Source organism: Empidonax traillii, unplaced genomic scaffold (assembly GCF_003031625.1).
Source record: "Empidonax traillii isolate 1590-97213 ecotype Southwest subspecies unplaced genomic scaffold, ASM303162v1 scaffold128:size1411021, whole genome shotgun sequence".
Classification (NCBI taxonomy): domain Eukaryota; kingdom Metazoa; phylum Chordata; class Aves; order Passeriformes; family Tyrannidae; genus Empidonax; species Empidonax traillii.
Genome location: NW_020955321.1, coordinates 569,201 through 596,980, shown reverse-complemented (window position 1 = coordinate 596,980; position 27,780 = coordinate 569,201). Strand labels below are relative to the sequence as shown.

Here is a 27,780-nt window from a genome sequence, read left to right as displayed (position 1 = left end):
GCAAGCTCACAGGCAAGTTGCTTTGAATGCAATACAAATTAAAAGGGTATGTTCCTAAATTTTGATCTTTGTGCGTTCTTATTGTATTCCCTCTACCGAAGGGTTTTCCAAGAGCCACTCGAGAGAGGTTGTTTTGCCTTATCTGGTTTTCTTTCATGTTCTTTGCTCACAAAGACACAGAAGTTGGACTGGCTTTTTTTGTTAACACACAAACTAATAAGAATTTCCCACTGCCATTGAAATAGCTATTAAAGAAAAAACTTAATTAGGATGCAGTTTGTCACCTGAGATTTTTAGAAGGGAAGTTGGACTTACCACTGGCTGTGTGTGATTACCCACTGGATTGATCCTTCTGGCTTTTTCCCATGAGAAGAAATTGCCAGCAGAAGAATGGTGGGGGGTTTTACAAATAGAAAGCTTAGCTGACTTCTGTAGAGCTCAGGTTTGTTTTCATAATTTAGTGACGGCTTAGTGCATAATTGCTGCTGATCAATTACTCTCAGGGCTTGTTAATGAACTACTGTACCTCAACAAACCCTTGCTTTTCATTTTCAACTTGTTTTGCTTGTTTCTGACTATAGATCCACTTTAATTTGAAGTATCCTTGGTCTATCTTGCTAGTGAGAACTAAATGAATGCCAAAATGAGCTTTCCCTTATGGGGGCTTTACTTCTAAAGCACATCTTCCTTTTAAGTAGATAATTCAGGTAGCTAATTGATAGTGGTAATAAACAATTTAAGTACTAGTATATTCTTCAGGCATTAAAGTTTCTCAGAATTGGATGTTTTAATTATTCCCTGAAAAGAGGTTATTAGCACCCATCAGACTCTGAAACACACCAGCAGCTGATCTTTGCACACATGTCGAATCCTGACGTGTGCTGTTTTCTTTCATCCCTCGCTGTGGCCCGGTCTGTCCTGGCTGTGTGTGTCTCCTCGTTGGGAATAAGGCTGGCTTCTCATGGAGCAGGGAACTCCTCATGCTTTGCTACTGCCTTGCCAAGGCCTCAGAGTTGGTGGTTATGGTTTTGTTTGTCTTCCTGCGACCCCAGCGTGGCTGCAACGCCTGGGACCTTGTATTCATGAGGAGCTCTGCATAACTATTGTTCCCACTGACTCTTTCTCCTCTCCTCAATTTATAAAGCTCCCCGTCAAAGCCCAGAGATTGATTTGTAGTGCACACCCACCCTCTCTGCCACATTTATTTGAGGCTCCAAAAGAGTATTATTGTGCTGAATGGCCTCATGCTGGTTCTCTCAGAACAGTTATTCTTTTGTCAGGAGGCCGACTACAGAGACCTTGGCAAAACTACCAAAATGTTTGTTTACAAGAAACCATCAAACAATCCTTGAATAGCTTCTCCCTTCTCCTCATCCTGCCCTTCTCCCCCACTTCCCCAGCCTTTTTCCATGCTTTGGAGTTCCACACTTGTATCTACACAGAGCAGTTCCGACTGGCTTTTGGTTTGTTTCCCTGTTCTGATTTTTTTTTCTTTTTCTCCCCTCTTTAACTGAAGGTGTCAGTACGGATGGCAAGGCCAGTACTGTGATAAGTGCATTCCACACCCGGGATGTGTCCATGGCACTTGCATTGAACCATGGCAATGCCTCTGTGAAACCAACTGGGGTGGTCAGCTCTGTGACAAAGGTATGCTAATCCCACGGGGAGCCCGTGGAACACTTGAATGTTAACACTGGGAGCCTTTGCACGTGAGGCTGGGAGTGTGTTGTCCTTCAACTGCCTGGCACTGTCTTCACTGCTGTTCTGGCATGTCCTTAACTTTTCCCTGCCCTGTCCTACTCTTGTGTGTGGATGCAATCTCTAAAGGCTCCGGAGTAACAAACAAAGCACACGCGTGGTGGTGTTTTTGTTGCTTTCCAACCGTGGCTCTAAAGCTCCTCCCCTCCTGCAGATCTGAACTACTGTGGAACCCACCCGCCCTGTCTGAACGGTGGCACCTGCAGCAACACTGGCCCTGACAAATACCAATGTTCCTGCCCTGAGGGCTACTCGGGGCAGAACTGTGAAATTGGTGAGTGTTTTGCAGCTGCGGAGCTGCCACTGACAGTTAATTGTTAATGGGTTTGGATACACTTGATGAGATGGAGGAAAGCTCAGTTCCTCGTGTACCCGGTCAGGACTGGGTGCAAAGATCCAGCCTTGCCTGTTTGTGCTTCCTCCTGAGCTTCTGGTGTCTGTGAACATCAGCCTCCTGTTTCTTGCAGGAGTGCAGTGCAGCGATAGAATGATGATGTGTCCAGGGCAGAAGCATGTGGGGGGGGGACAGGGGGTGGCTCCTGGTGGCATTGCTGTGTTTCCTCCTCTGATGTGCCTGTGTCCGGTGCAGCGGAGCACGCCTGCCTCTCCGATCCCTGTCACAACGGAGGAAGCTGCCTGGAGACATCCACGGGATTTGAGTGTGTGTGTGCACCTGGCTGGGCTGGACCAACTTGCACTGATAGTGAGTTCTTTCAAATTGGTATGAAAAAAGATGCTAGTTTGCTGGTTTAGATCCCTCTTTGTGATCACTGATAAACTTACAGGGCAGCCTATTTAACCTTTCCCAGCTTCAGCACTGGTTCCTGGCAGCCATTTATTCCCCTGTGCACTCTCTTTCCCTTTGCTGGTGCTGAGGTTTTTGTTTGTTAACTGCCAGGGGAAAGAATGGCCAAAGGTTTCTTTAAAGGAGCAGAATGCTGAATTTTTGTAGCATTCTGGCAAGTTGATAAAATGCTGTTTAGAGGGACTTGCTGGATCAAAATATGACTTCCACTTGCAAAAAGGCTGTAGGGGTAAACTTTCCCCTGTGCTTTGAACCCCCTTTCACGCTACTCTTATTTTTAAAGGAGGCTTTTGCTGAAATCAGAGATGATGTAGAAATTCCAAGTAGAAGTCCCGGTGTCCTTCTGATCCTCAGGGGAAAACCCAATTAACAGCAACCATTTATCAAATTTGGCAGTTACTGCCATTGCCTGTCAGGAAGTGGAGCTAAACCTCTCCTTACTCTGCATTACAGATATTGATGATTGTTCTCCAAATCCCTGTGGTCATGGAGGAACTTGCCAAGATCTAGTTGATGGATTCAAGTGTATTTGCCCACCTCAGTGGACTGGCAAAACGTGCCAGCTAGGTGAGAACTGCTTTTCTTTTCATCCAATGCTTTGCTGGAGTGGTGAGAGGTAAATGCAAAAGTTACCACGGTACGGCCAGGCCGGGGCAGTTGTGCCCTTTGCGTTAGGGATGTTTGTGTTTCCATAGTCCAGGACAGCCTCCAAGCATGGCTTCCATCACTTTGCTGCTGCTGTGTGCTGGCAGTTGAAGGAAATGGTTAACTCAGAGCCATCCTTCAAACCGGAGCTGCCCTGAAGTGGGGAGGGTGTGTGATGTGCCTCCCAGCGCTGCCCCCACATGTGTTTCTCCCTTTAGCCTGTGAGAAAGTTGCTGTATCTCTTCAGCCATGTCAACTCCTCCAGACCAAGGAGTTCACAGCTGGGTTCCAAAATGTGGATGATCTCACGGAGAATGAGCTGGCTGCATTCCTTACACAACACACTCATCCCACTGACCAGGCTGCAGCATTGCTCCTTCCAAACGCTCGGCTGAGATGTGTGTGTGTGTGGGGGGGGGAGAAGTTGCTCTTAATGAGTGGCTGGGTAATTATCAAATAATTAGCGTAGCCTGTATGTTCTAATTGCAGAGAAACTGAAAGAGCCTTCAGAGGCTGATGTATGATTGACTTTTGTTTGTTCCAGTCATGCTAATCCGTGCTGTACAAGTTCCTCTTAGCTCCGAAGGAACTGCTGATGGCTGGGAGAGTGGGCTGTGGGCTTCTCCCTTCCCCCCTGCCCTACAAACTCTGCATTGGGCTGCTCCCCTTGCTTTTGCAGATGCCAACGAATGTGAGGGCAAACCCTGTGTCAATGCCAACTCCTGCAGGAACCTGATTGGCAGCTACTACTGTGACTGCATTACTGGCTGGTCTGGCCACAACTGTGATATCAGTAAGTGTCCGTATCCTTGGGTTTATTAAAGGCCAGTTCTGGGGGGATATGTATGTTCTAAGCTCAGATTTAAACATCGGGCAGAGCCCCAGCAGTTGATGTTTTTAGAAAGGGAGTAGTTGGTGCAGAATGAAAATACACAGTTTTATCAAAGTCATTAGCCTGTACCATAGCTATATTCTGATAAAGTGACTGAAACAATGATGTGAAGCTTCACTGCCTCTCGTAGCAAAATCGTGAAAGGTTTCCCACCCATTATAATAACCTTATCTCAAGGAAGGCATGCAGGAAACTTGACAAAGGTTTATCTAACTGCAGTTTTAGAGAGACCTGAACTCTCTATCTAGAGTAAATATATTTTTGCCTTCTAACCACACTAATTTTATTACAGATATTAACGACTGTCGTGGACAATGTCAGAATGGAGGATCCTGTCGGGTAAGCCATCCTTATTTTACTTTAGTTTCCCAAAGACTTGCAGCAGTAACCAAAGCATTTGAGTCTAAGCACAAATAGTTTGGAAAATAGCCATTAGGTGGTAAAAATTGTCATTTCTTTAAGTTGGGGGGAGGGCCTATGTCATGCTATAGCATGTAGAGGTATGTCTGTACAACAATAAAGGCAAAAAATATAACTGCCATAAATGACTCATTTTCACTGCCAGCGTCACCAGTGAATGGGCAGGTTGTGCAAACTACCTTCTATAAATGTAGGCACTCCACTGCAAAATGTGGATTAATGTGTCTTGCCTGGAAATTAAGAACGTAAGCCAGGACTGGGCCTGTATGTATTTGTTTCCCCCCCCCTAAATATTTTTGCCTTGTTGGACATAGATGATTTATTTTTTTGGACCATCTTTTTTTTTCTTTTTTTTTTCCTTATAAGACCACTTCAAGAGGGAGGAAAAACCTTTAACTCTAAACTTTTCTGTTCTTTCCCAGGACTTGGTTAATGGTTATCGGTGTATCTGTTCACCTGGCTATGCAGGAGATCACTGTGAGAAAGACATCAATGAATGTGCAAGTAACCCTTGCATGAATGGGGGTCACTGCCAGGATGAAATCAATGGATTCCAATGTCTGTGTCCCGCTGGTTTCTCAGGAAACCTCTGTCAGGTAAGAAGCCTGGGTGAAAGGCAGGCCCTCAGCCAGTGCCGTTTGTCCCGGCGCTCCGGATCCGTGCACGGAATGCCTGGAGCCCAGTGAACCATAGTATAAAGCTGTACTCGATATCGCTGTCAGTCTGCCAAGAAACTCCTTGATTAATATATGTTGGGGAGGGGAAAAGAAACCAAGCAAACCCCTGACGGGCTGCGGAGGATTCTTTTTGTTAAGCAGGGTTTGCGTGCGCGGCTTTGCACTCTGTTAATTTGGGCTGTTCGATATCGAGAGTCTGCCTGCCCGAGCAGTGGCGAGTCGAACTAAACTCTGTGTTATGAATGACTCTTTGAGAGAGCAGATAAAAAGGTCAGATTCCACAATGTGGGCCTGTCATGGTGAGGGAAAGCTATGATAAACCTTCTGTTTCACTCAGCCTTCCCTCACTCCTTGTTCCCCTCCCCTCTCTGTTCCCCTTCCCTCTGTCTGCGCTACTTGCAGCTGGACATAGATTACTGCGAGCCCAATCCTTGCCAGAACGGCGCCCAGTGCTTCAATCTTGCCATGGACTATTTCTGTAACTGCCCTGAGGACTATGAAGGCAAGAACTGCTCCCACCTGAAGGATCACTGCCGCACAACTCCCTGTGAAGGTTTGTGTTGCCTCGTGGGTGAATGGGAATGTCTGGCAGTAGTTCCTGCCCCTCCCCTGGCTGGAGCCCTAATGCAGCTCTACCAGTGGAGTCACTGGAGTAGCTCCATCATAAAGAGGCTGAATTTTGCCCTCTGCCTTAGGCCTGCGTTTGTATGAGCAGATGACTAATTGTAAATATCAGCTATCAAAAGACAGCCTTATGTCCATGTGGACAGAAAACACAGGTAGCAAACAGCCTATTCCAGGCCGTGGATGTGGTCCAGCAATCGTCAGATGGGATGCTGTGAATATTTTATGCACAGTTGGCACAGTCCTTTTATTTTTAAGCAGCTAACATATTTGGCAGTGTTAGGTTTGTGGTTGGACTCGAGGGTCTTAAAGGTCTTTTCCAACACGTGTCTTCTAAACATCCGTCATTGGGAATTGAAATGTTGCTCTTAGCTTAAGGAGTCGGGTCAGATGGGCAATCCTCATGCAGGCTCTGCTTTTCCACAGTAATTGACAGCTGCACCGTGGCAGTGGCTTCCAACAGCACACCCGAGGGGGTTCGCTACATTTCTTCCAACGTCTGTGGTCCTCACGGGAAGTGCAAGAGCCAAGCGGGTGGGAAATTCACCTGTGAATGCAACAAAGGATTCACCGGCACCTACTGCCACGAGAGTAAGAGCTGAAAGGAGGATGAAAGATTCCATCCTCCCCTCCCAGACTGCTTTAAGGGTTCTTTATTGTAACGCAGTGAACCTTGGAACTGCTTTAAGTTTTCATATCCCGCCTTGGGTGAGGCAGAGTGGAATTTGCTGGGCCTTGGGGAAAGTTCACAGTAATGAACCCTCTGGCCATGAATTCTGTGTTTGTAAAAACCTTATGTATACAAGGTCTGAGGGAGTTAATAGTGGGGTTTAAGGTGGATCTTAAGGGCTCCTGATGTATTTTTTGTTGGTTTTAATAGTAATCGTTGAGTGAGTTCATCACTTCATCCAGTTTTTCACCCATTTCTCATCTTATAACCCTTCCCCTCAAAAGGGTCTTAGAAATGGAAGTAGCACCAAACAGCCTGCAATAAGATGATGACTTCCAGTAGCTGTACTCCTAGTTTAAGATTTTTTCCTCCTTTTTTTTTTTTTTTCCTCCTCCCAACTGTTGCAGATATCAATGACTGTGAGAGCAACCCCTGTAAAAATGGTGGCACCTGCATCGACGGCATCAACTCCTACAAATGCATTTGCAGTGATGGATGGGAAGGAACATATTGTGAAACAAGTAAGTCATCCATTCTTCAGCGCACAGAAAGATCTCTTGGGAAAACATAGGGAAGGAATGGCTGGTGCTGTCCTGAAGACAAACATGACCAGTGCTGATACACTGCTTCAAAGGCCATTGGGGACCAGGTGTCCTCTACTTCCCACCAAGTCACAGATTTTGTATCAGAGCTAAACCCGGGTTACAAATCTGGACTGGGAGTAGAACTTGGCCCTCCCAGGGTTCGGTTTCCTGCTCTATCCTTTGGATAACTTTCAGGAAGAAACCCTTTGCATGAGTAGATGCCACTTTAGGAAAGGCCTGTCTGTATATCACACCTGTGTTTTGTCCATCTCTGGAGCAGAGGAGGAGCAAGCTCTCGCCTCCCATCACCCTGCCTGAGAGGGTAGTTTATGTAATAGGCCTTTTCATTGCTTGTTTACTGAAGCAAGATCACAAACAAAATGAAAACAAACGGGAGGAATGTGTTGAAACATTCTTCATCTCCGTGACAGGGCTTAAAGCTTTAAAATACTGACTGAAGTGTTTAATCCCGGATTGAAACACAGGCCAAAATTAGGGATGGGTTATGCTCCTTTCAAGCATTGCTTGTCAATTCTGTAAACACTCCTGAGCCTGCTTTCTCTGTTTAACTTCTCCAGATATTAATGACTGCAGTAAAAACCCCTGCCACAATGGAGGAACTTGCCGAGACTTGGTCAACGACTTCTTCTGTGAATGTAAAAATGGGTGGAAAGGAAAAACTTGCCACTCCCGTAAGTTCAGCATTTCCAAAACATAACAGGCACGCTCTGATAGGCCACTTGAACTTGCAAAGAGCACCGGTCTTAAGGATGGTTTGGGTTTCTCGCAGGCGACAGCCAGTGCGACGAGGCGACGTGCAACAACGGCGGAACGTGCTACGACGAGGGGGACACTTTCAAGTGCATGTGTCCTGCAGGATGGGAAGGAGCCACTTGTAACATAGGTAAATACCCCGCATAATCACCAGGAAGCAGATGCAGCAGTGGATCTGTGACCTCAGTTTTTCCCCTTGGCTCGGATTCGAGGGCTTTCTAACAACGTAGCGGCGAATGCTGTTTGTGTTACAGCGAGGAACAGCAGCTGCCTGCCAAACCCCTGCCACAACGGTGGGACCTGTGTGGTCAGCGGGGACTCTTTCACTTGTGTCTGCAAGGAGGGCTGGGAAGGACCCACGTGCACTCAGAGTAAGTCGGCTCTGCTTGAACTTTTCCAGAGTGTTGCCTGATGAGAACATGAGCTCATCCTGTCGCCCTCGGAGTCAAGATTGAAACCAGAAGGGGAAGCTTGTTTGATGTAGGCTTTAGCATCACCTGAATCTTTGTTTTTAATGACTTTATGTGATAGAGCCTTGACCTGGGCATGAGAAAGTTGCAAATCAGCTAAGTGGAGACAGATGTTGTCTTGTTTTCTCCTGCATTCTTCTTCTACGAGCAGCTCTGTCTGCTTCCACTTTTTCTTTTTTTCCCCCCCATTAGATTCTTTACAAGGATCTCTTCCTGTGTACATGTGTTCCATAATGTAGTTAACAAATTTTGTGGTAGAAGCCTGGAATCAATTTAGCAGAGAATTTCAGCATATTTTTGTAAAAGTTGAGCTAAGTATAACTTGGGCATTAGGGGAAGTTTGATCATTCTTTACTGCCAGTAGAGCTGTATTAGCCGAAGCCTGCATGTTTAATGCTGCCTGTCTTTGCTTTGCAGACACAAACGACTGCAGTCCTCATCCTTGGTAAGTTTGCTACGTTTATCCTTGGCTTTTTTTTTTTGTTGTTGCTTTAGAATTCTGCATTCTCTGTAGCAGTTTTTTGATGTCTGCAATGACATTTTTCCACAGTTACAACAGTGGCACTTGTGTGGATGGAGAGAACTGGTACCGCTGTGAGTGTGCTCCAGGCTTCGCAGGGCCCGACTGCAGGATCAGTAAGTGTTCCAGTGCTGCTCCACCTGCATTTCTGTCTCCCTTGAATCTTGTTGCAAGACAATCATCTTAATTAGGTAAAGTTGTAGATCAGATGAGTGATAGGTGTCCTGTCTTCTCTCTATCCGTAGCAGATTTGGGGAGGGCAGGAGTCACACTGAAAATGAAAGAAATTTGGAAGTCACTCAGCTGGAGCTGAAACTTCTTGGTTCAGATGAGTGGGCAAAATGCCTTCAGGATAGTCTTCCCAGTTCATATGTGTTTGTGTGGCCCAGGCTTCTGCTTGAGATGAAAGTGTGCCAGCCAAAAAACCTTGTCAATTAATAATCCACCTCCAAGCCCTGAGGTCATGTATGTGCTTCCCTGTAATTTAATAATAATTACAGGTAGGAGGACACTAAGGCTTTTTTTTTAATAACAGCCATGGAAATGGAAGTCTCACAGCAGCAATACGACTGGGAAGGGGTTTAACATTGTCATCAGTTGAAGAATCTAGTGGGGGACAAAACTGGAACACATCAGAGGAGAGGAAGTGTGCCTGTGTGAGAAGGAATGCGTCCTTGCCCTTGGAAAGCTCAAGTAGCCACAGGGGTCAGGTTTTGATCTTTGCTAGTGCCACACAGCAGAAATGTCAAAGGACTTGTTTTGAGGTTATACCGGTGCTGCCAGCAGGAATCTGTCTCCCAGCAGACGCTAGAAAATGAACATAAAAGCTCCAGTAGGCAAATCCATCCCGTGTTTGCTTTCCTCTGACAAAACAAAAGGATACTATGGAGTAACTACTCTGTTTCCTCTCCTTCCCGTCACAGATATCAATGAATGCCAGTCCTCGCCCTGCGCCTTCGGAGCTACGTGTGTAGATGAAATTAACGGGTACCGTTGCATTTGCCCCCCGGGTCGCAGCGGTCCAGGATGCCAAGAAGGTATTCCAGATGCCAGGGCTGGTCCTAATACTTGTAGCAAGTTCTGTGTAACTGCATCTTGATGGTTTTGTGGTTGTATGGGGTTGTTTTTGGTGGGTGTTATCTGTTGTTGTTTAAAGCAAATACCTTTTTTGAAGACACAAACTTAGTGATAACTTTAGGTGAGCTTAGGTTTTGTAGGGTTGGTGTTGGTTTGTTTGTTTGTTTGTGGGGTTTTTTCCACTTTTTGCCTATTTTAAGCTTTTAATTCTGTTCACTCTTCAGTTACAGGAAGGCCTTGCATTACCAGCGTTCGAGTAATGCCAGATGGGGCGAAGTGGGATGACGACTGCAATACCTGCCAGTGTCTGAATGGGAAAGTCACCTGTTCTAAGGTACAGCCGTGCTGTGCTTCGGGTTACACTTGTTTTCTGTCCTCTGACCAGTGGGTTCTTACCAGTATTCCTTCTCTCCTAGGTGTGGTGTGGCCCTCGACCCTGTGTCCTGCACGGCAAAGGCCACAGCGAGTGCCCCGCCGGCCACGCCTGTGTCCCGGTGCGGGACGACCACTGCTTCACCCACCCGTGTGCCGCGGTGGGGGAGTGCTGGCCCTCCAACCAGCAGCCCGTGAGGACCAAATGCAACTCAGATTCTTACTACCAGGACAGCTGTGCCAACATCACCTTCACCTTCAACAAGGAAATGATGTCACCGGTGAGTAGCAGCGGCTCGCTGTGCTGTGGCACGTGTGGATTCCGCTTGCCGGAGCTTGGAAGGGCTTTTTTTCATAGGGAAAAGCACATTAAAAGATGACATTGCCTCTTTACCAAAGCAAACAGAAAGCAGAGAAGGATTAATGCAGCCTTCCACCATAAATGCTTTTGTGTCTAGGGAAGAACAAAAGCTGGTTTTGAGGGAATTCCACCTCCTTTTCCCTTGAGAAACTCTTACTTCAGGGCAGGGGGAAAAAAAAAACCAAGCAAATCTTATATCTGTGTTTGTGTGCATATGTATTTAAAAAGCCCAACACCTTTTTTGTGTCCTCCAGGGCCTTACCACAGAGCATGTTTGCAGTGAATTGAGGAATCTGAATATTCTGAAGAATGTTTCTGTTGAATATTCCATCTATATTACCTGTGAGCCTTCCCACTTGGCAAATAATGAAATCCATGTTGCTATTGTAAGTATTCCTGGAATATTTTTAAATGTCTCAGTAGTTAATTGTCTGGATATGTGAGCAACATGTGGATTTCATAAAAATCCTAATTCCTGGCTTTGTCAGCACTTCTTGTGGTTTAGTTTCCATCCTGATTCCCTCTAAGAACAGGGAATGAATCCTGGTTACATGTGCATACCTGACAGCAACTGTAATAGGGGGAGTAAAACATTTCTGTGCTACATTCTTGCTTTCTGGGGGGGGGGGGGATTTTTGGTCTTTGTAGGGATGGAGACAAAAATTATGCATTATCAGTTTCTGCCCATAGCCAGCCTTTTTGGTTGGGGTTTTTTTATGCGCTAAAAGCACCGAGAGCCTTAAGTGACCATGGAAGTTTATAAACAGCAGAGTCCCCCGTGCATCTGATGTGGCATTTGGTGTTAATTGCGTGCCTTGCCCTGCAGTCTGCAGAAGATATCGGGGAGGATGAAAACCCAATCAAGGACATCACAGACAAGATCATCGACCTGGTGAGCAAGCGTGACGGGAACAACACCCTCATCGCGGCGGTGGCCGAAGTCAGGGTGCAGCGGCGACCGGTGAAGAGCAAAACAGGTGAGCTGGACCTTGTCCCCAAACTCCTGTACCCTTGCCCTGACTAGAACAGCCCTTCCAAGGGAAGTCTGGAATCTCTGCTCCTTAGCCCCGTTCCTGGCTTTGCACCAGGATCTTTTTACTTTGAGGAGACCACCAAGGTTTTGAAAATGCTCTAAACCAGTGGCCTGACCAGTGGCAGGACTAACTGCTCTCCCGTCTCTTCCAGATTTCCTGGTGCCGTTACTGAGCTCGGTCCTAACAGTAGCCTGGATCTGTTGCCTGGTCACTGTGTTTTACTGGTGCATCCGGAAGCGCCGAAAGCAGAGCAGCCACACTCACACGGCCTCTGACGACAACACCACCAACAACGTGAGGGAGCAGCTGAACCAGATCAAAAACCCCATTGAGAAACACGGAGCAAACACTGTCCCCATTAAAGACTACGAAAACAAAAACTCCAAAATCGCCAAAATAAGGACACACAACTCCGAGGTGGAGGAGGACGACATGGACAAGCACCAGCAGAAGGCCCGATTTGCCAAGCAGCCAGCCTACACTTTGGTAGACAGAGATGAAAAGCCCCCCAACAGCACCCCTACAAAACACCCAAACTGGACAAATAAACAGGACAACAGAGACTTGGAAAGTGCACAAAGCCTAAATCGGATGGAGTACATCGTATAGCAGACGGTGGGGTGCTGCCATGCAGGGCCTTTAAGTATCATTATAAAGGCACTCAAGAGCTTGTAGTTCTTAAAACTGTTGTGTAATATTTGAGTCTAAGGCTATTATTTACTTAGAATCCCTGTGTTAATTTAAGTTTGGACAAGCTGGCTTACACTGGCAATGATAGTTGCTGTGGTTGGCTGGAATACCAAGTGCTGCATTTCACATCTATGCAAAACTAGTCAAAAGTGCCCTCCCGTAAATTCAGCTGCAGCTGATCCATCATGGAAACGTTCCATAAGGTATTACATAGCCTTATTACTCTTCCTTAGTGTTCATTTTCTTTTTTTTTTTTTCCTTTTTTTCTGCCAGATGCTCCGATTTATACAGTTTCTTTAGAATAATACATTTTATTTATATTTATTGAATTTGAGTTTTTTGTATATTGGTTTTATGGTGACGTACAACTAGTTCTGTATTTGAAAGTGCCTTTGCAGCTCGGAACCACAGCAACTATCAAAAATAAGTTTATTATTTATTTTTTTATTGTATTTTTGTTGGGGGTGGGTGGGGGGAACTTGTCAGCAGTTGCTGGTAAATGAAGAATTTAAAGAGGAAAATGTGTCAAAAATAGAAGTTTGTATAGATATGTAAATAATTCTTTTTTTATTAATCACTGTGTATATTTGATTTATTAACTTAATAATCAAGAGCCTTAAAATATCATTCCTTTTTATTTATATGTATGTGTTTAGAGTTGAAGGTTTTTGATAGCATTGTAAGCTCGTGGCTTCTTTATTTTGAATTTATTTTCTTGTTACATGTTGCCTATATGCCAAAACTAAGGTGTTCTAAAATAGTTTATTTTTAATAGGATGGGCTTTCATGCCTTGATGCTGGTTTTTGTACAATGTCAAACGTTTGAAACACCTTCCATAGTATCACTTTAAGACTCTTTGTAAGTACTGACTGAGGCAGTTTAGAGAATTAGACTAGAAAATTTTTTTTGCTGCTTTAGACTTGAAAACCGAGTGACAGGCAGATAATCTGCTAAGAAGCAGTTTAAGGGAACAAAACTGAGCTATTACTTTATGTAGATGAAATGTGAGTGGTTGCATGTAATTAAAAATATCAAATTAGCGTGTGAAGTTGGAAACACAGCAATCTTACTTTGTAAATTCTAATTTTTTTTTCTCACCATGAAATATGTAATACTGAACCACTTGTAGATTTGACTTTTTTTTTTTTTTTTGTAATCTACTGCATTTAGGGAGTATTCTAATAAGCTAGTTGTTGAATACTTGAACAGTAGAATGTCCAGTAAGATCACTGTGTAGGTTTGCCATAGATTACACTGCCCGCCTTAACAAGTGAGGAAATCAAAGTGCTATTACGATGTTTAAGATCAAAAGGCTTATAAACATAGTCATCTCGGTGGTTAACCATTGAGATCATGAAGATACCTTGTATTGTGATATTAGTGTTATATGAAAATGCATCTTTGATGTGTTGTTCCTGGCAATAAATCTTGAAAAGTAATATTTATTAAATTTTTTGTATGAAAACATGAAAGAGCGTTGAGATTATTGAGCTTGGAGGTGCTCCCGGCCGCTCAGTTGTGCAAATCCAGGGGCAGGTGCTGCTGTAGGTTTTCCAAGGCCTGCCCCTGCCTTTGGTGGAGTCAGTTATTTTGTGAGATGATTACATGTTCCCCTCTGGCTCCCGATGGGATTGAAGGGGTTTGGAAGCAGCCTGTCCCTCGTTCTCACTGTCTCTTGGCCAATGTCCCTCTGTCTACTCCTGAGAGGGTGATGGTGTGACTGCAATTGTGCAACCAGTTTACTCTGCTTGGGCCAATGAGCTGCCCCCAGATGTAACCAAATCTAAGTAGCTAGGCAAGATCCAAAGTGCTGACCTGGATGGGAAGGGATCCATAGATCCTGCTGATTTCTGATGGGCAAAAAGTGCTTTGTAAAGCATAAAATAAACTCTTAAAATATTCAACGCGACGGCTTTGAATGCTGAACTAATGATGCTGCCCCTCCCACCCACAGGGGGACGCCTGGGGAGCTGCAGGGGTTGGCTGGCTCGTGGTCTGCTCTGATTTTGGCATGTTCTGATGAAGCTGCAAAGTTGTGTTGGGAAGGGGCTGAAGCTGAAGGAACGATTAACTGTGTAACACATTAACTGAAAAAGAGTTAAACCAACCCTCTGTGAGGTTAGCCCTTTGCATCCGTATTTGTTTGTGGTAAATAAACAGATATTTTATATAAAGATTGCTGCAATGTGAATACAATGAACCCTGACAAAATCTGACAGTAAGAAATACTTTGTTCTGTACCTTCTTTACAGCTGTCTAAAAAAAAATTATAAAATCTAATTAGTGTTACTTTTTATTTTAAACTCACTTTAGAAGGAGGTTTCCACTGTGGCTGTGCTATCTTGGTGGGGGGCTGCTCTTACTCTTGCCAATCACATGCCTGGATCCTTGGCAGTTTAGTGCCTGCTGAATGGGAAGTCAACAAGATTAGCTTCATCTGACCACTTCAATAATTCCTCATCAAACAAATCCCACGAGTATTTATTTCCCTTTTTTCCCTGGCTTCTAAATCTGCAATAAAGCAAACACGGCGTGTCCAAAAAAGCCACTTAAACATGAGAGAATCTTCCACCTGCCTCCAAAGTGCAAAGCCAGGCTATTCCCTGAATGCTTTCCCATGCTTTTAATGTTGAATTAAGCATCATCCTGCTGTCTGCTGTTTGTGTGGGTCTCAGTTGTTTCTGTATCATTAAATTTGCCTCCTTCCAAATGGCTGAAACATACTTGAATTTATAGGAATTTCAGCCTGCCTTCAGTTGAGCAAAAAATAATTAAAAAAAAATAGAGCATTTGCAATTCCTTGGAACAGTCTTCTTCAAAACCTAACTGAGGCAAATTCTAATTACAGATTTAATCACTGCACACAGTGACAAAGCTGTTTAGGTCTCTGAAGACTCGTTGAAAGAAAAACCTGAGTTTCTCAAGCTTCAAACTATGTCAGAGCCCTGAGCACAGTGTTCATTTATTTACTTCCAGCCTTCCCTGCGCTCTAAAGTGCTCTCTGGACCAGGCAGAGGTTTTGTTACTGCAGAGCTCCTCCACACACAACTTGCTTTTCCCACAGAGCTCATGTCATTGCTACCTCACAGTGTTAGAAAATTACAACTGCACGAGTTGTGCAGAGGGAGGGAAGGAAATTCTGTGCAACTGCTGTAATGGTATTTATTAATTAATCCTCATATCTCAGTGGTGGCTCCAAAACTTGCACTGGTGAATGTAACACAAAACCAGTCCTCCAAAGCCCAGATCCACCACCACACTGGGGGCTGGTCTAGGAAGTGGTTTCCGTTGCCATGAAAATAAATAGAAACATGAAGTTTAAGGCTTCACTGTTAGAACACCAAGGCACATTTATTTTTCTGGAAATCATTCTTTGCCAGTTCACACTTTACAACCCAGGGAAGACACATTCTGTCCAGTCAGGAAAAGTTTCCCACTGCTACTGTGTGTTTGTTCTTTGGATCCTTCTTCATCTAAGGACCGAAAAATACATGTTTCCTGAGCTGCCAGTTAAACACAGGCACTAAAATAAAATGAGTAAAATAAAATTACTCCCCTTAGCATTCTCATCTTTGCTCTACCTACAGCTAATTGAACCTGCCAGATCTGGGTTTGGTTCAGCTCAAGCACGGCCACATCAAAGCTCTGCTCCTCCGCATGGAAAGGGCCCATCTTACGCAGAGCTAACTGGGAAAGGTGCTGATGGTGCACGTTACATCAGCCTGAATGCCAATATATTCCTGTCACCGGGGAACACCAGCCTTGGGAACGGCTCCCTCTGCACAACTAAGAGCAGCCAAGAGCAGTGGGACACCTGAAGCCTCAAATGTGAACCAGTTTGGGCCCCAAACCCGAGCCCTGCACCTTGAAGCCGTGTCGCTGATGAAAACATTTTCCCTTCCACAGACACACCACCTGATTATGTTATTAATCAGCTCCCTGCAAAGCTAGAAAAGGTACAAGGTTATGCTCTTGGTGGCTCCTTCAAGATGCCTGATTCTGCTCCTTATCCCCAGCCCTGAGGCTGAATCCAGCCCTGCCTCCCCGGCTCTCCAGGCACTGCCCCTGCCATCTGTGGAGTCACAAGGCAGAGCCTTCGTGTTTTTGGGAGTGCATGCAAAGATGAGAAGTTCTGACAAGGGAAGTACCAAACTCAGCCTTTTCCGCCCCAGAAGATGGAAGTGATTGCATAACCTCCCCCTCTCCTCCTAAAGGAAACAAGAATATTTAAGTATATTTAAGATTTTTTTGGCTTCCTCTTTTCTCAGTGGTCATCACGATTAGTGTTTGCCAGTGCACACAAAGTTTGCACTTTGTGTCACTGATTTGTGAAAGGTCAGTGATTGCTCCCAAAAGAGGGGAAAACAGTAAAATAACCATGCAATGATTAATTCCAACTTGTGGGGGAGAGCAGGAGGAAAGGGGTGCAGGATCTGAATGGTTCAGCAGCTGCTTCCCCAGCACTGGGGCAGCAGCAGAGCCATGTGGGATCAGAGAGGGCGTCAGACCGGAGCTCCAGCCCAGATCTGCCAGTGAGCACCTTCCCTGTGATGTGCAAATTGTTTCAACCAGTTTTTCTGCAGGGTGGAGAAATAAATCTCTGTTCTTTTTATTCTAGAGCTGTGAGATTATATTAAAGAGAGGCATGCCCAGCTCTAGAATGAGAGCTTAAGACACTTTTCTTTAAAGACCTGATGCATAAATAAAAAGGATAATTATGGTGACAACAAGTAAAGCAGTTATAGAGCTCTAGAGCACCAATTCCTACAACTGCACTAAAGGATTTAACTTGGACAGAATGGGAAGAAATCACTGAAATCCTCATTCACACAAGGTGCGCTGTCAGCTCTCACAGGAACAGATCCCCAGCTCTGGAATAATTTATGTGGATAGTAAAGGAGGTAGGACAGTTGTGGTCAATTCCCTGGACAATTTCCAGGTTACAGCTGAAATGCTCTGCAAGATTATGTCATTTCCACAGCTCTTTTAGGATTTCTCAGCTTAAGCCAACACCAAACAAAGAGTCCCCATCTAAAAATGCCACCTTCTTGCCACTGTGGAAAGGACAAGGCACTACCAGGTTCCATTTTAATTGTCCGGGGAAAAAAAGGTGGACAGAAACACCTGAATGAGTTGACTCAAGAATTTGCAGTACAAGTTCCTTAACCAGCCGGCTTTACCTCGGAAAACTCCCCTCAGTGCTGCCCCAGCCGTCAGGGTAAGCACATGCACCTCCCTGCAGGTTCAGCTGCTTTGATATCCCTCTGATGAAAGGCTCCTGTGCCGCTGCTCCCCCAGCCCACACCTTCTCCTTCACACAGGGGAGGGGAAGCCAGTTAGTGCTCATTAGAGAAGAAAAAAGCACAAAGCTGAGGAGTGAGGAGTGCCTTTTATTAAAGCTAATTTCTGAGGCCAGCCCACACTTCCCACTGCTGGCAAAGAGACTCGGCTTTACAGCCTCTGTTTGCTGCAGCCTGTTTTAATACAGAACAAAACCTCTCACTGGGTACTGATACAGCCAGGAGATAGCTGCTCATAACATGCAATCTGGGAAAGTCTGTATTTTACATCTTTCTTATTCCCACTGCAAACAGAAAAATATTTCCTCCTCCATTTTTTTTTTCTTTAGAAAGAATCCATTTTCCAGTCAAAAGCCAATGCGTGATGATATAAAAATGTCAATTAAATCTCAGCTGAGGCAAGAGAGAAGGAACTTACTGACCAAATAAATGGCTCCTTAACACCTCACATGGTCAAAACCTTCTGCAGCAAGGAAAGTTTGGGTTCTCACCTGGCAGGTAACACCAGCATTAACACAAAGCTTAGTGCTCACAATAACTCTTGGGATGCTTTAAACCTTCCTATGGATCAACACTGGGCAAGGGAGATTTTACATCAGCTGCTTCCTCTTCATAAATGATTACGTAAAAAGCTGGTCTAGCTTTTGATGTGTGTTTAAACACAAAAGTTCACTAAACAAATATTTTTTAACTCCTTTGATGTAAAGGGTAATGGAAACAACTGTCTGCACACATAGAAAGTGTTTCGCTAGGAAAGGGCTGTTTCGCTATCAGCAAAGAGCACAGACCAAATGAACCAGATGATTCATTAAAAATAAAAACCCACCGAAGCTGGCTGGTTTGAGATAAAAAACTGAACCAAAGATACTGTTTCTGTGCTTCAGTGGCAGTTTCAGAACAGAACAGAGCCTTAAACGTTCCTTACTTTTACCAGAAAGGTGTGCTCATGCTGCTCCGAAGCAAACTGGTAACTGAAAGTCACAGCCAAGATTTGGAAGCAGCTCAGTTTCCAGCTCCCTTTTTCCCCCTAAACATGATTTAGGAAATCAGGTCTGTGGTTCAAGAGCGGGTCAGACCACACTTCTGCCAGTCCTCTGGGTGCAGGTGATAAAGAAAAAGCAAAGCCTGAGAAGAGACCCTGGGCTTAAAATAGAGATACCAGACATGACAGCGACACAGCCTGAGTGTCCCAGCAGCACCCAAGGCACACACCAGGTTTGCAAAAGGGAAGCTGTTACAAAAGTCTTGCTGCACAGACAACAGAGAAAACAGCTTTGAGCAGCAGCACCACCTAAAATCTAGAAATGACCACGAATTCAAAGCTTTTCCTCTGAATAACTGCATTTCTGCATGACATTTTAAGGTCTAAATACACAGCTCCCAAGAAACTCAAACCCAGTGAGTTCTGTAAGGGCAGGAATGATGCAACTTTGCACTTGTGAGAAAATTTAATGTATCCAAGCCCCCTATAAATGTATGGCATTCCTTTGTATGGGTGCAGGCAGCTATCTTATCCAGTTAAGATTATAAATAAATTGTAATTATAAGGTTAAACCACATTTAATAACATTATGGGATGATAAAAAACTATATGTGGGTTGCCCTCTGGTTTCTGACACTTGAGTTATCTATGCTAAAACTTTAATATAAACTATCAAACTATTTTAATTACTCTTATTTTTTCTGATAAATACTTGTTTAAATGTCCTTACATCTCTCTCAAGTCCATCAAAAAGGTGCTTTTTACTCCCTTCCTGGCCCAGTATCTCCAGTCCATAATAAAGACAACAGTAAACCTACCTCAAGCTCTTCTTCCTCCAAACCAGGTGTTTTGGCAGCCTTGGTTTTGCTGTTACTAGGAAAGATCTCTTAGCAGAGCCTGAAGCTGGGTAAGGGTTAGCAACCTGACTGCAAAGCACTGAGAAACATCACACAAACAGCTGAAAGAAAAAAGAGAACATGTCCTCTAGACAGATGCAGAATCTCTCTCTCTTTACAGCAAGAGCAGAAATAATTTCTTGCAGAAGGAAGCTGTACAATCAACAGCGCCTTGCTGTCAACTGCTGAGCTGCCAGCTCTCATCAGGACCAGTGTTACACCACCAGCTCTAATGCTCATGGATGTGAATCATCTTCTTAACGCCAATGAGGATATCCACAGTCCTAAGTAAATGTCAGTGAGATTTTTCTAAATTGCTTCAGATAAAATCACAGAATTGTAGAATATGCTGAGTGGGAAGGGATCCACAAGGATCATCAAAGACAGCCCCAAGAATCCCACTCTGTGCCTGAGAGTGCTGTCCAAACGCTTCTTGAACTCAGACAGGGCCCACAACCACTTCTCTGGGGAGCCTGTTCCAGCACCCAACCACCCTCTGGGGGAAGAACCTTTTCTTAATACCCATCCTAAACCTCCCCTGATAAGAGTTTCACGCCATTCCCTCAGGTCCTGTCCCCACAGAGCAGAGGTCAGTGCCAGTCCCACCCTTCCCCTCACGAGGAGGCTGTAACTGCACTGAGGCCTCCCCTCAGTCTCCTCCAGCTGAACACACCAAGGGCCCTCATCCACCCTCGAGGCCCTTCACCACCCTCCTTTGGACACTCTCTAATAGCTTCATATCTTTTCATATTGTGGCACCCAAAACTGCCACAATATTCAAGTGCAGAGCAGAGAGGGGCAATCTCCTCCCTCACCCAGTGATGCTGGGCCTGATGCCCCCCAGGACGCTGTTGCCCCTCCTGGCTGCCAGGGCACTGCTGACTCAGTGTCCGTGGCCACACTGGTTTGAAGAGAATTATGAAAGAAAATTGCTCATACATTTATTTGACACATTTAAAAAAGACAGACATGAAATAAAGTTACGTTCCCTTAGCTCATTTGCATATAAATTTGAAAAGCAGGATGAAAAAGTACCTCTGTCTTAAAGTAAGAACTAACTGGGGTATCACTGACACATAAAAACCCGCACGTTGTCCTTGCACACAGGCAGGGCCTGATTTTGGAAAAATAAATGCATGTCCATATGTTTGTGCCTGAGCTTCATTCACCCCAGAGCAATGTTTACACATCCAGGTGTAAATATATAAATATAAACCCAACCTTCATTTTTCCAAAGACTGAATGCATGATCAGTTGTACCCACAACGTGGGCCACAAATAAACGTTCGTATCAAAACTGCACAAGCAGAAAACTGCAGTTATTTCGAAAGCTCGCTCAAAAGGTGGGCCTCAAATTATCAGCTATTATTCCTGGTTAAAGATTTATACGAAATAAGCTCAATTTGCCTTATTGATGGAAAGATCATGTGAATAAACCATGAACTTTCTAGCACAGAGGATTAATTTTTAGTAAAATAAACTGTGTTCAGAAACAAGCAAAACACTGAATAACTGCAGCTGCTAACAGACCAGGAAAGGGGTTTTACTTTGCTGTCATCAGTTGATATGACTTTTTAACAGCAGTGAAACATACCCAGATCTAAAATTTTGCTTTGTAAATATTGAGATTTTTCTTTCTATAAATATGACACTGGTTCATGCAATATTAATGTCTAATTCATAAAGACTTCAAAGGATTATCCTCATTACGGTTCCAAATGACAAACATACTTAGCTAACTCTAAAATTTCTTAAATTGTGTTCTCTAATTTTGCATTTTTATGATCTTTCCATAATTTGGAATTGCTTCCTACTTTTTGCTTACACACAGATTTGGGTGACCACTCGTGCCATCGAGGTAATACTTCAGATTTTATGACTTCTTAAGCCTTCGAAGTTTTAACTTCCTGAGACCATTTTCAGGTTCTTTTTTTCTTTTTTGGGGAAGCTTCTCTGAAGACACAGCTTGCAGCTCTAGAGTCGATGTTGGCACTGCAGGCAATCCTTCAGTGGCTGTGCTTGGCTCATTCTGGCTTGTCTGCACTCTACTGTTCCTCTCAGAAAGAGGCTGGGAGGGTTCTTCTGTCCAAGTGAATGATTGCTTGTCTTGCTTAAAAAACCTGGAATTAAGGGGGGTCTCCTCCTCCAGGAATGGACCCAAACAATCAGCATTGCACTTACTCATTTCTGTATCGACAGAAATTAAAGGAGTCCCTCCAGAGGACACTTTTTTGCACTGCTCTGACTTCTCCTCTGACCCACAGCTCTTCAGCTGAGCCTGTGTTTTGGTCACTCTTCGACTTTGCTTTGGGCCCAGCAGAGCTGACTCAGAGCCGCAAGGAGGGTTCTCGCTTAGAAGACTCGACTCCAGCCACTCCAGAGCGTGAGGTTTTTGCTGGCTGCTAACATCATCTGCCTGTCTCTGATTAACATAATTTTCCAGCTCTAAAACAGGAAGCTCCAAGCTGCTCCCAGCTGTATTTGTACAGTCCTTCAGCAGGCCTGGAGTCCAACGTTTCACATCAGAGCGAGGACTGAGAGAAGTTTGACAGTCGTTCTTTCTGTTCTCTGTCTGTGAGTCCCCCGAGCCAAGATACACTTTCTTGGAGCCCTTGCTGATTTGAGGTTGGCTTGCACTACTCTTCCTTGTTTTCTTCCTTTTCACACTGCAATTAAAAGGAATTTTGTTTTTTTAAATTAAAAAAAGAAGACTCTTTACTGCCTCGATCTGCCCTTCTTCCAAACCCTGGAACACCACTAGGGCCACCCTCTTTCTGAACATGGGAAAAATCCCTGTATGTCATCTTGACAAGCAGCAATGTTTGTCTAAGTGTGCATAACATCAAGTGTTATCCATCTGATTTTCCACTGCACTAGGGGAGAACCCTATTTATTAATGACTAAGCCACGAAGGAGTGAGTTCACATTCTACTCCAAGAGGCAGAACTGGATTCATTACACATGTTAAAGGTCAACCCAGCAGAAGTATATTGAATTCCTTCCTGAACTGGCTTGATAAAATAGCATTTCATAAGTGCCTAAACGATTCCAAACCATTCCCATATATCCACATGCATAATGTATAGCTACAGGACAGAGGGGGCTGGCAGGGAGAGGCAGCAGAGAGTGTGTCTCTGTGTGAGAGCTTCTAATCTCTATTTTAGAATGTTCCTCTGGAATTTTTCCCAGGACATTTCAAAGCGTTGCTTTGGAGTTAACCACTACTCATCTCGTATCAAGCTCGCTCATCTGGGAAGAACTTAGTTAATGCAAGTAGATGATATTCTAAAAGGAATTATACAGGAAAATGGGATCACAAGGGACCTGATGGAGTGTCAGTACATAAGCACCCCTTGGCAGGGTGTTACCTACAAATCCACATTTCACATAGGCCATGAGATCAATTTTAAGCCCAAGTACTGAGGCTGCATTTTGAGTCTAAAAATGTCACTTGAACTGTGACCAAAGGTCCAGATTCTCAAAATGGACAAAACAATGTATTTGCAAAGTGTTTTTCACCAGATTCAAGCATCACGTATTTATTTTGGCTCAGAGCTTCATTCAAGGAAAAAAACAGCCTGTTTTGATTCTACCCAGTGCTATGTGAGATATCTAAGAGCTTTCTCCATGCTGTAAAAAACTGCAACATTCATTTTATGTGCTTATCCCCACTAGAGTAGCAGTCTCTTGGCAATTTAAAACAATCTTTTGTAGAACAGTTTGTATTCTTTGAAATTTTGTTACATAGGCTAGATCCTACCAACCCAAATTCCACCCATTTTAAGTTCAAAAGCTTAGGAAGAATAGTGACATACATTCTTTTCAGGATGTCTTGCTTTATTTGTTCATTCAGACTGATCTTAAGCTTCTTGTTCTCAGCAGATTCAGTAAAATATTCAGATGTCCCACTGGAAAATTCTTCTTTCTGCTCCAAAAGAAAACACAGGTTTAAAACATGACACATCAAGCTATGATTATTCAACAGAAAACTCCATTTCTAATACAGAGACTTACAGCTGTTCTTTATTATTTTGATCTGAGCAGTCTAAGAGAAACAATTATTTTTAATCTTTTAATATTTGGGAGTCTAGTCAGCTCCCTCCCCTTTCAGACTCCCGACCAACATATTTCATATGCTAAAATACACCACAAACAAACAGGACTGCAATGTAAAGGATGGAGCTTTCCAAACCAGCCCGAGGAAACTGCTGGCAAATATTTGACATCTTTGTGGCTCAAACTGTGACAAATGCCAGGAATCTCTCTTGCAGACAGGAGCATGTTTGTCAGTCAGGTTTTTTTTCTGAAGAGACTGACTGGCGCAGTGGTCTCTACGCTTATTCTCAGAGGAATTCCCACAGCTTTCCGTACTTAGGAAAAACATACAGAGCGGTATTTGCTCCCTGAAGAAGGCAAGGGTTAAAACTTTTAATTCTACCATTTAAACTCACAGATTGTAGTGGTTGGCTACTACAGGACAACAAGGGAATTCTTTCTGGTCTCAGCTAACAGCAGCGCCATGGTTTTACATAATACGAGGTTGGGGCGAGCGGGAGGGAAGGAAAATGCTCTTTTTCTTCAAGCTGTGAGCATTTCCTTTCACAATGAAACAATCTCCATCAGAGAAGGGCCATTTGCTGACTTCACTATTAACTACCACATGCTCCAAAAAAGTATTATCTCCGAGGCTATGGAGGAGAGGGGAAAAAAAGTGGTAAAGGCAAGAAGAGAAGAGGCTTTGTGCGTCTCCTTGGCTTTGACAGCACTTTTCTCCATCAGCCTGAACGATGCAGCCTCTGGAAGGGGCTCAACAAACACAGGGAAGGCTTATTTAGCCCATTCCTTGCTCTGTGCCATGAAGAGAACACACTGGAACCAGGTGGCATGGGAGAACCTGTGGAGGCACAAAACCAAAGCCTGTACACGACCCCCGCCTGGAAAACCCCTCAGAAACCTTGTCACTTAGGGGAGATTAAGCCCTGCCCATTTTTATCTCTGTTTTAAAGGAGATGGGGGGAAACCTCCATGCTCTTTCCAGAAGAAACAGCCAGTGAAAACAGCTTCCTGTTTTGTAAACAGGAGGGCAGTCAGGCAAAGAAGTAAAGCCATTTTGGTCCTTAAAACTATGGCTGTTCCCAGCCTCCTTTCAGAAGCATCTCACAAAAATGTGTGTGTGTGCATTGAGAGATCCACCCAGTGCTGTCCACTGATGGTGCAAGGAGTGTGTTTACAGCAGGCAGAAAACACATGGGACTTACCTGCAACGTGATTTCAACCCTAGAAATCAAGCTTAACTAGTTTAATCTGAGGGATTAATTGCTGCTTCTATTCTTGTTACAGGCAGATTCCCCTAATTTGACTAAATACGTTTTCGTACTTTGTAAACTATTAAAGACTGGAACATTATTAAGATACTCAAGAGTTTGGCCAATTTTAAGAGAAGACAGACTGCAAAGCCTGGAGAAAGTATTCTGATTTCCAGTAACAGTCACACAACTTGGACTTAAGGCTCTTGCACAATCCTCCTGCATCAAAGCAGCTGGAGAGCACTCACACTCGGCCAGGGAGTGGGAGCCCAAGCAGATAAAGAAGTGGAGTTTCTGCTGTAAGGTGAATTCTGTTAAACCTTCTTCAGTCCCCAGCACAGCCAACTGTGCCAGGACCCCCAGCCCACTAAGGGAATTCTTGTACATGTGGAAAGTAGAACTTGCTACAAAATCCAGGGGAGAACTGGGGGCAGTTCCTGTCCACACTCACTCCTGCAGATAAGCACCAAACCTCAGTTCTAACTTGTACCTGACCCGAAGCAGGGTGTGAAGGGCAGGCCCTGGAGACAGGCAAAGATGGCCAAGTCATGTCACCTGTGAGTTAAGTCAGGCTGGAGTTTAATACTCCAGAGGTGAAGGACTAACATATTCCCTCACCGCGCTATCATCAACCTTTTGTTTTGCTTTCAAATAACTTATCGCATGAAGCGGTGACAGAAAAGGGTTAAGGCATCAAAAAAAAAATTAAAAATCAAAATGATTTATATGTGAAACACTTCTGAACATGCCCTCTAAGTACAGTAGATTTTCCCCTCGGAACCACACCCTGTAAGTGCTGTATTTTGAGAGCTGAACAATTAACATAAGGCATATGAGTCAGTCTTTGAAAGACTCTGTGGGAACCAGAGAGCCTTTTGCTATTAGGAGTGATGTAAACTCCCTAAGGCTGGAATAAGTCCACAATAGAAGGCAGAGAGAGAGAGTCATAAATAACAACAATGGGCACTCCATATACTACTAAGACACTCAGCCATTATTGGTGATACTTCCTTTATTTTCTTTATTAGACTTAATAATTTTAGTTAATTAAAAAAAAAAAATAAAAATGGCTCTCTGTTTTGAGAATCCTATTTATTTCCTATGGGAACTTCAGGACTTGTTAAAGAAACAAAAAGAAAAAGCTAATCTGCTCTCATCCTGTCTAGTAATCCCAAATTCCTTTTAGGCAGTGAAATAATTAAAGAAAAATATTCCAGGCATAAAAGGGAGGACAGCAGAAGCAGACATCATATAAACAATGACACCACGACAGAGAAAAACGTCAAAGCACCACCAGACTTGCGACTCGACTCTGAAAGAGCTGCAGGGAGTGGGATCGCTGCGAACAAATTAAAACCACATTTCTTGGCAAATCGTTCAAGACAGACATATTTACATTTGTATAGAGACTGGGTGGGCACAAAAGATTAAAATGCTTCTCTAGCCCTTGAACTGCCAAGTTCTATTAGAAATATGTGCACTTAAAATCCCGGGGTAAGCTCACACTCCTTTTTGTCACTAAAACTCGGCAGAGAAGGGCCTGCAGAAGTGAAGCTGCCCAAGTCTCACCAGCCAACCTGCTCATAATACTGGCCTCCCCAAAACTGAATTCTAAAATCCTTAGTACTTATCCAAAGAGAGGTCTGAGAGGAAAAAACCTGTATTAAGACCTAGAGAGAAACATATCTGTTTGGCACATATCATACTTCCTTTAAGGTTTATCAAATTGAAAATTCTTTTTCTTTTTTTTTTTTCGGCTATTTCACTCAACTTACTGCTCAGAGTGAAAAAGAAATCCTCAGAAATGTAAAAGAGGTCACTGCCATCTCCAGCTCTCTCCAGGGCAGCTGAATTCAGCATTAAATAGCTGTTAAAGAACTCCTCGTGGATGGGCACTTGTGAGGAACCCTTACAACTCATTACCCTGAAGAAGAGTGAAAGAGTTTGGCCTTTTCAGCCTGACAATAAACTCATACAAATACTGATTTATTTTTTTTTCCCAGTCTAATGCTGGGTTGAAAGAAAACCTTCTAAACTGAACAATGCTGCCTCCCTTTCCTGCCTTCTTATTTGGTGTCATACTTTCTAGTTGTCTCTTACTCTTCTCAGTGGCACATATTTATGCACCAACAAAGTAACACTAAGGGAGAAACAAATTTAATGTCTGGTTAACCAAAAAACAAACAAACAAACAAACAAACCAACCCCACGATAAAAATTAAATTGTTTAAAAAATACATTTATGAATGTGGTTCATCAAAAGTACTTAGTAGAAAACATCAATGGGTTCAAGAAATCAAATTTTGTATTACAGTGGCAAATGGGAGGGGGACTATAAATATAATAACGTAGACAAAGCTATGAACTGAAGTATTATCCCAGGCACACACAATAGAAGCAAAATTAGTGAAATTATTAAGACAGAATTTATTTGGGGGAGCTTTATGTAAGCTGGCAATTGCATGATTGCTTTAATGTCACTCTAAGCCATATCAAGGGCTCACCCATCCAAGATAACCTTTAGGTTTCAGAGGTGTCCTAACAGATGACTGGCAGATCAGAGAGGTCAGACAGGACTCCTTCCAATCTGATAAGCAAAAAAGGGCTCCTAAAGCAAGTGAGGAGGCTTGTGAGTGAAGGATAAATCAGATATTCTAATCTAACTGATAAAAAAGTGACAGAGACGGGACTTTGGGTCTCGTCTCCTGCCCTCTCCCATCCCACATGAAGGAAAAGCTTCCCACAGTTTCACAACGCAAATTTTTTGCATTTCCAATGTGGTGATGCATCTGTCCTGGCAGATGAACTCCAACCACATCATAAAACATTCGCAGAAGTTTTCCAAGTACAGAAATGGATCCCATTTTGAACCTGAAACACAGCTCTTTGATCGGACTTGGAGAATATTGCTCTACATTTTAA

General features: G+C 43.8%; 2 protein-coding genes across 2 annotated transcripts in view; one reads left to right on the top strand and one right to left on the bottom strand.

Annotated features, from left to right (window-relative positions):
• Nucleotides 1–13,842, top strand: part of JAG1 (jagged canonical Notch ligand 1) — a 34,926-nt gene extending 21,084 nt beyond the window's left edge. The window contains exons 6-26 of the mRNA XM_027883554.1: nucleotides 1,517–1,647; nucleotides 1,913–2,032; nucleotides 2,348–2,461; nucleotides 3,017–3,130; nucleotides 3,888–4,001; nucleotides 4,393–4,439; nucleotides 4,943–5,116; nucleotides 5,600–5,750; nucleotides 6,248–6,412; nucleotides 6,899–7,012; nucleotides 7,654–7,767; nucleotides 7,866–7,979; nucleotides 8,104–8,220; nucleotides 8,737–8,764; nucleotides 8,870–8,955; nucleotides 9,763–9,876; nucleotides 10,141–10,250; nucleotides 10,333–10,569; nucleotides 10,904–11,035; nucleotides 11,476–11,626; nucleotides 11,835–13,842. Coding sequence (XP_027739355.1) covers nucleotides 1,517–1,647; nucleotides 1,913–2,032; nucleotides 2,348–2,461; nucleotides 3,017–3,130; nucleotides 3,888–4,001; nucleotides 4,393–4,439; nucleotides 4,943–5,116; nucleotides 5,600–5,750; nucleotides 6,248–6,412; nucleotides 6,899–7,012; nucleotides 7,654–7,767; nucleotides 7,866–7,979; nucleotides 8,104–8,220; nucleotides 8,737–8,764; nucleotides 8,870–8,955; nucleotides 9,763–9,876; nucleotides 10,141–10,250; nucleotides 10,333–10,569; nucleotides 10,904–11,035; nucleotides 11,476–11,626; nucleotides 11,835–12,292 — 2,905 coding nt within the window. The 3' untranslated portion in view covers nucleotides 12,293–13,842. The remainder of the gene's footprint in view (nucleotides 1–1,516; nucleotides 1,648–1,912; nucleotides 2,033–2,347; nucleotides 2,462–3,016; nucleotides 3,131–3,887; nucleotides 4,002–4,392; nucleotides 4,440–4,942; nucleotides 5,117–5,599; nucleotides 5,751–6,247; nucleotides 6,413–6,898; nucleotides 7,013–7,653; nucleotides 7,768–7,865; nucleotides 7,980–8,103; nucleotides 8,221–8,736; nucleotides 8,765–8,869; nucleotides 8,956–9,762; nucleotides 9,877–10,140; nucleotides 10,251–10,332; nucleotides 10,570–10,903; nucleotides 11,036–11,475; nucleotides 11,627–11,834) is intronic.
• A 6,631-nt stretch (nucleotides 13,843–20,473) lies between these two features.
• Nucleotides 20,474–27,780, bottom strand: part of SLX4IP (SLX4 interacting protein) — a 65,081-nt gene continuing 57,774 nt past the window's right edge. Inside the window, 3 exon segments of the mRNA XM_027883572.1 lie at nucleotides 20,474–21,426; nucleotides 21,429–22,218; nucleotides 23,368–23,477. Coding sequence (XP_027739373.1) covers nucleotides 21,304–21,426; nucleotides 21,429–22,218; nucleotides 23,368–23,477 — 1,023 coding nt within the window. The 3' untranslated portion in view covers nucleotides 20,474–21,303.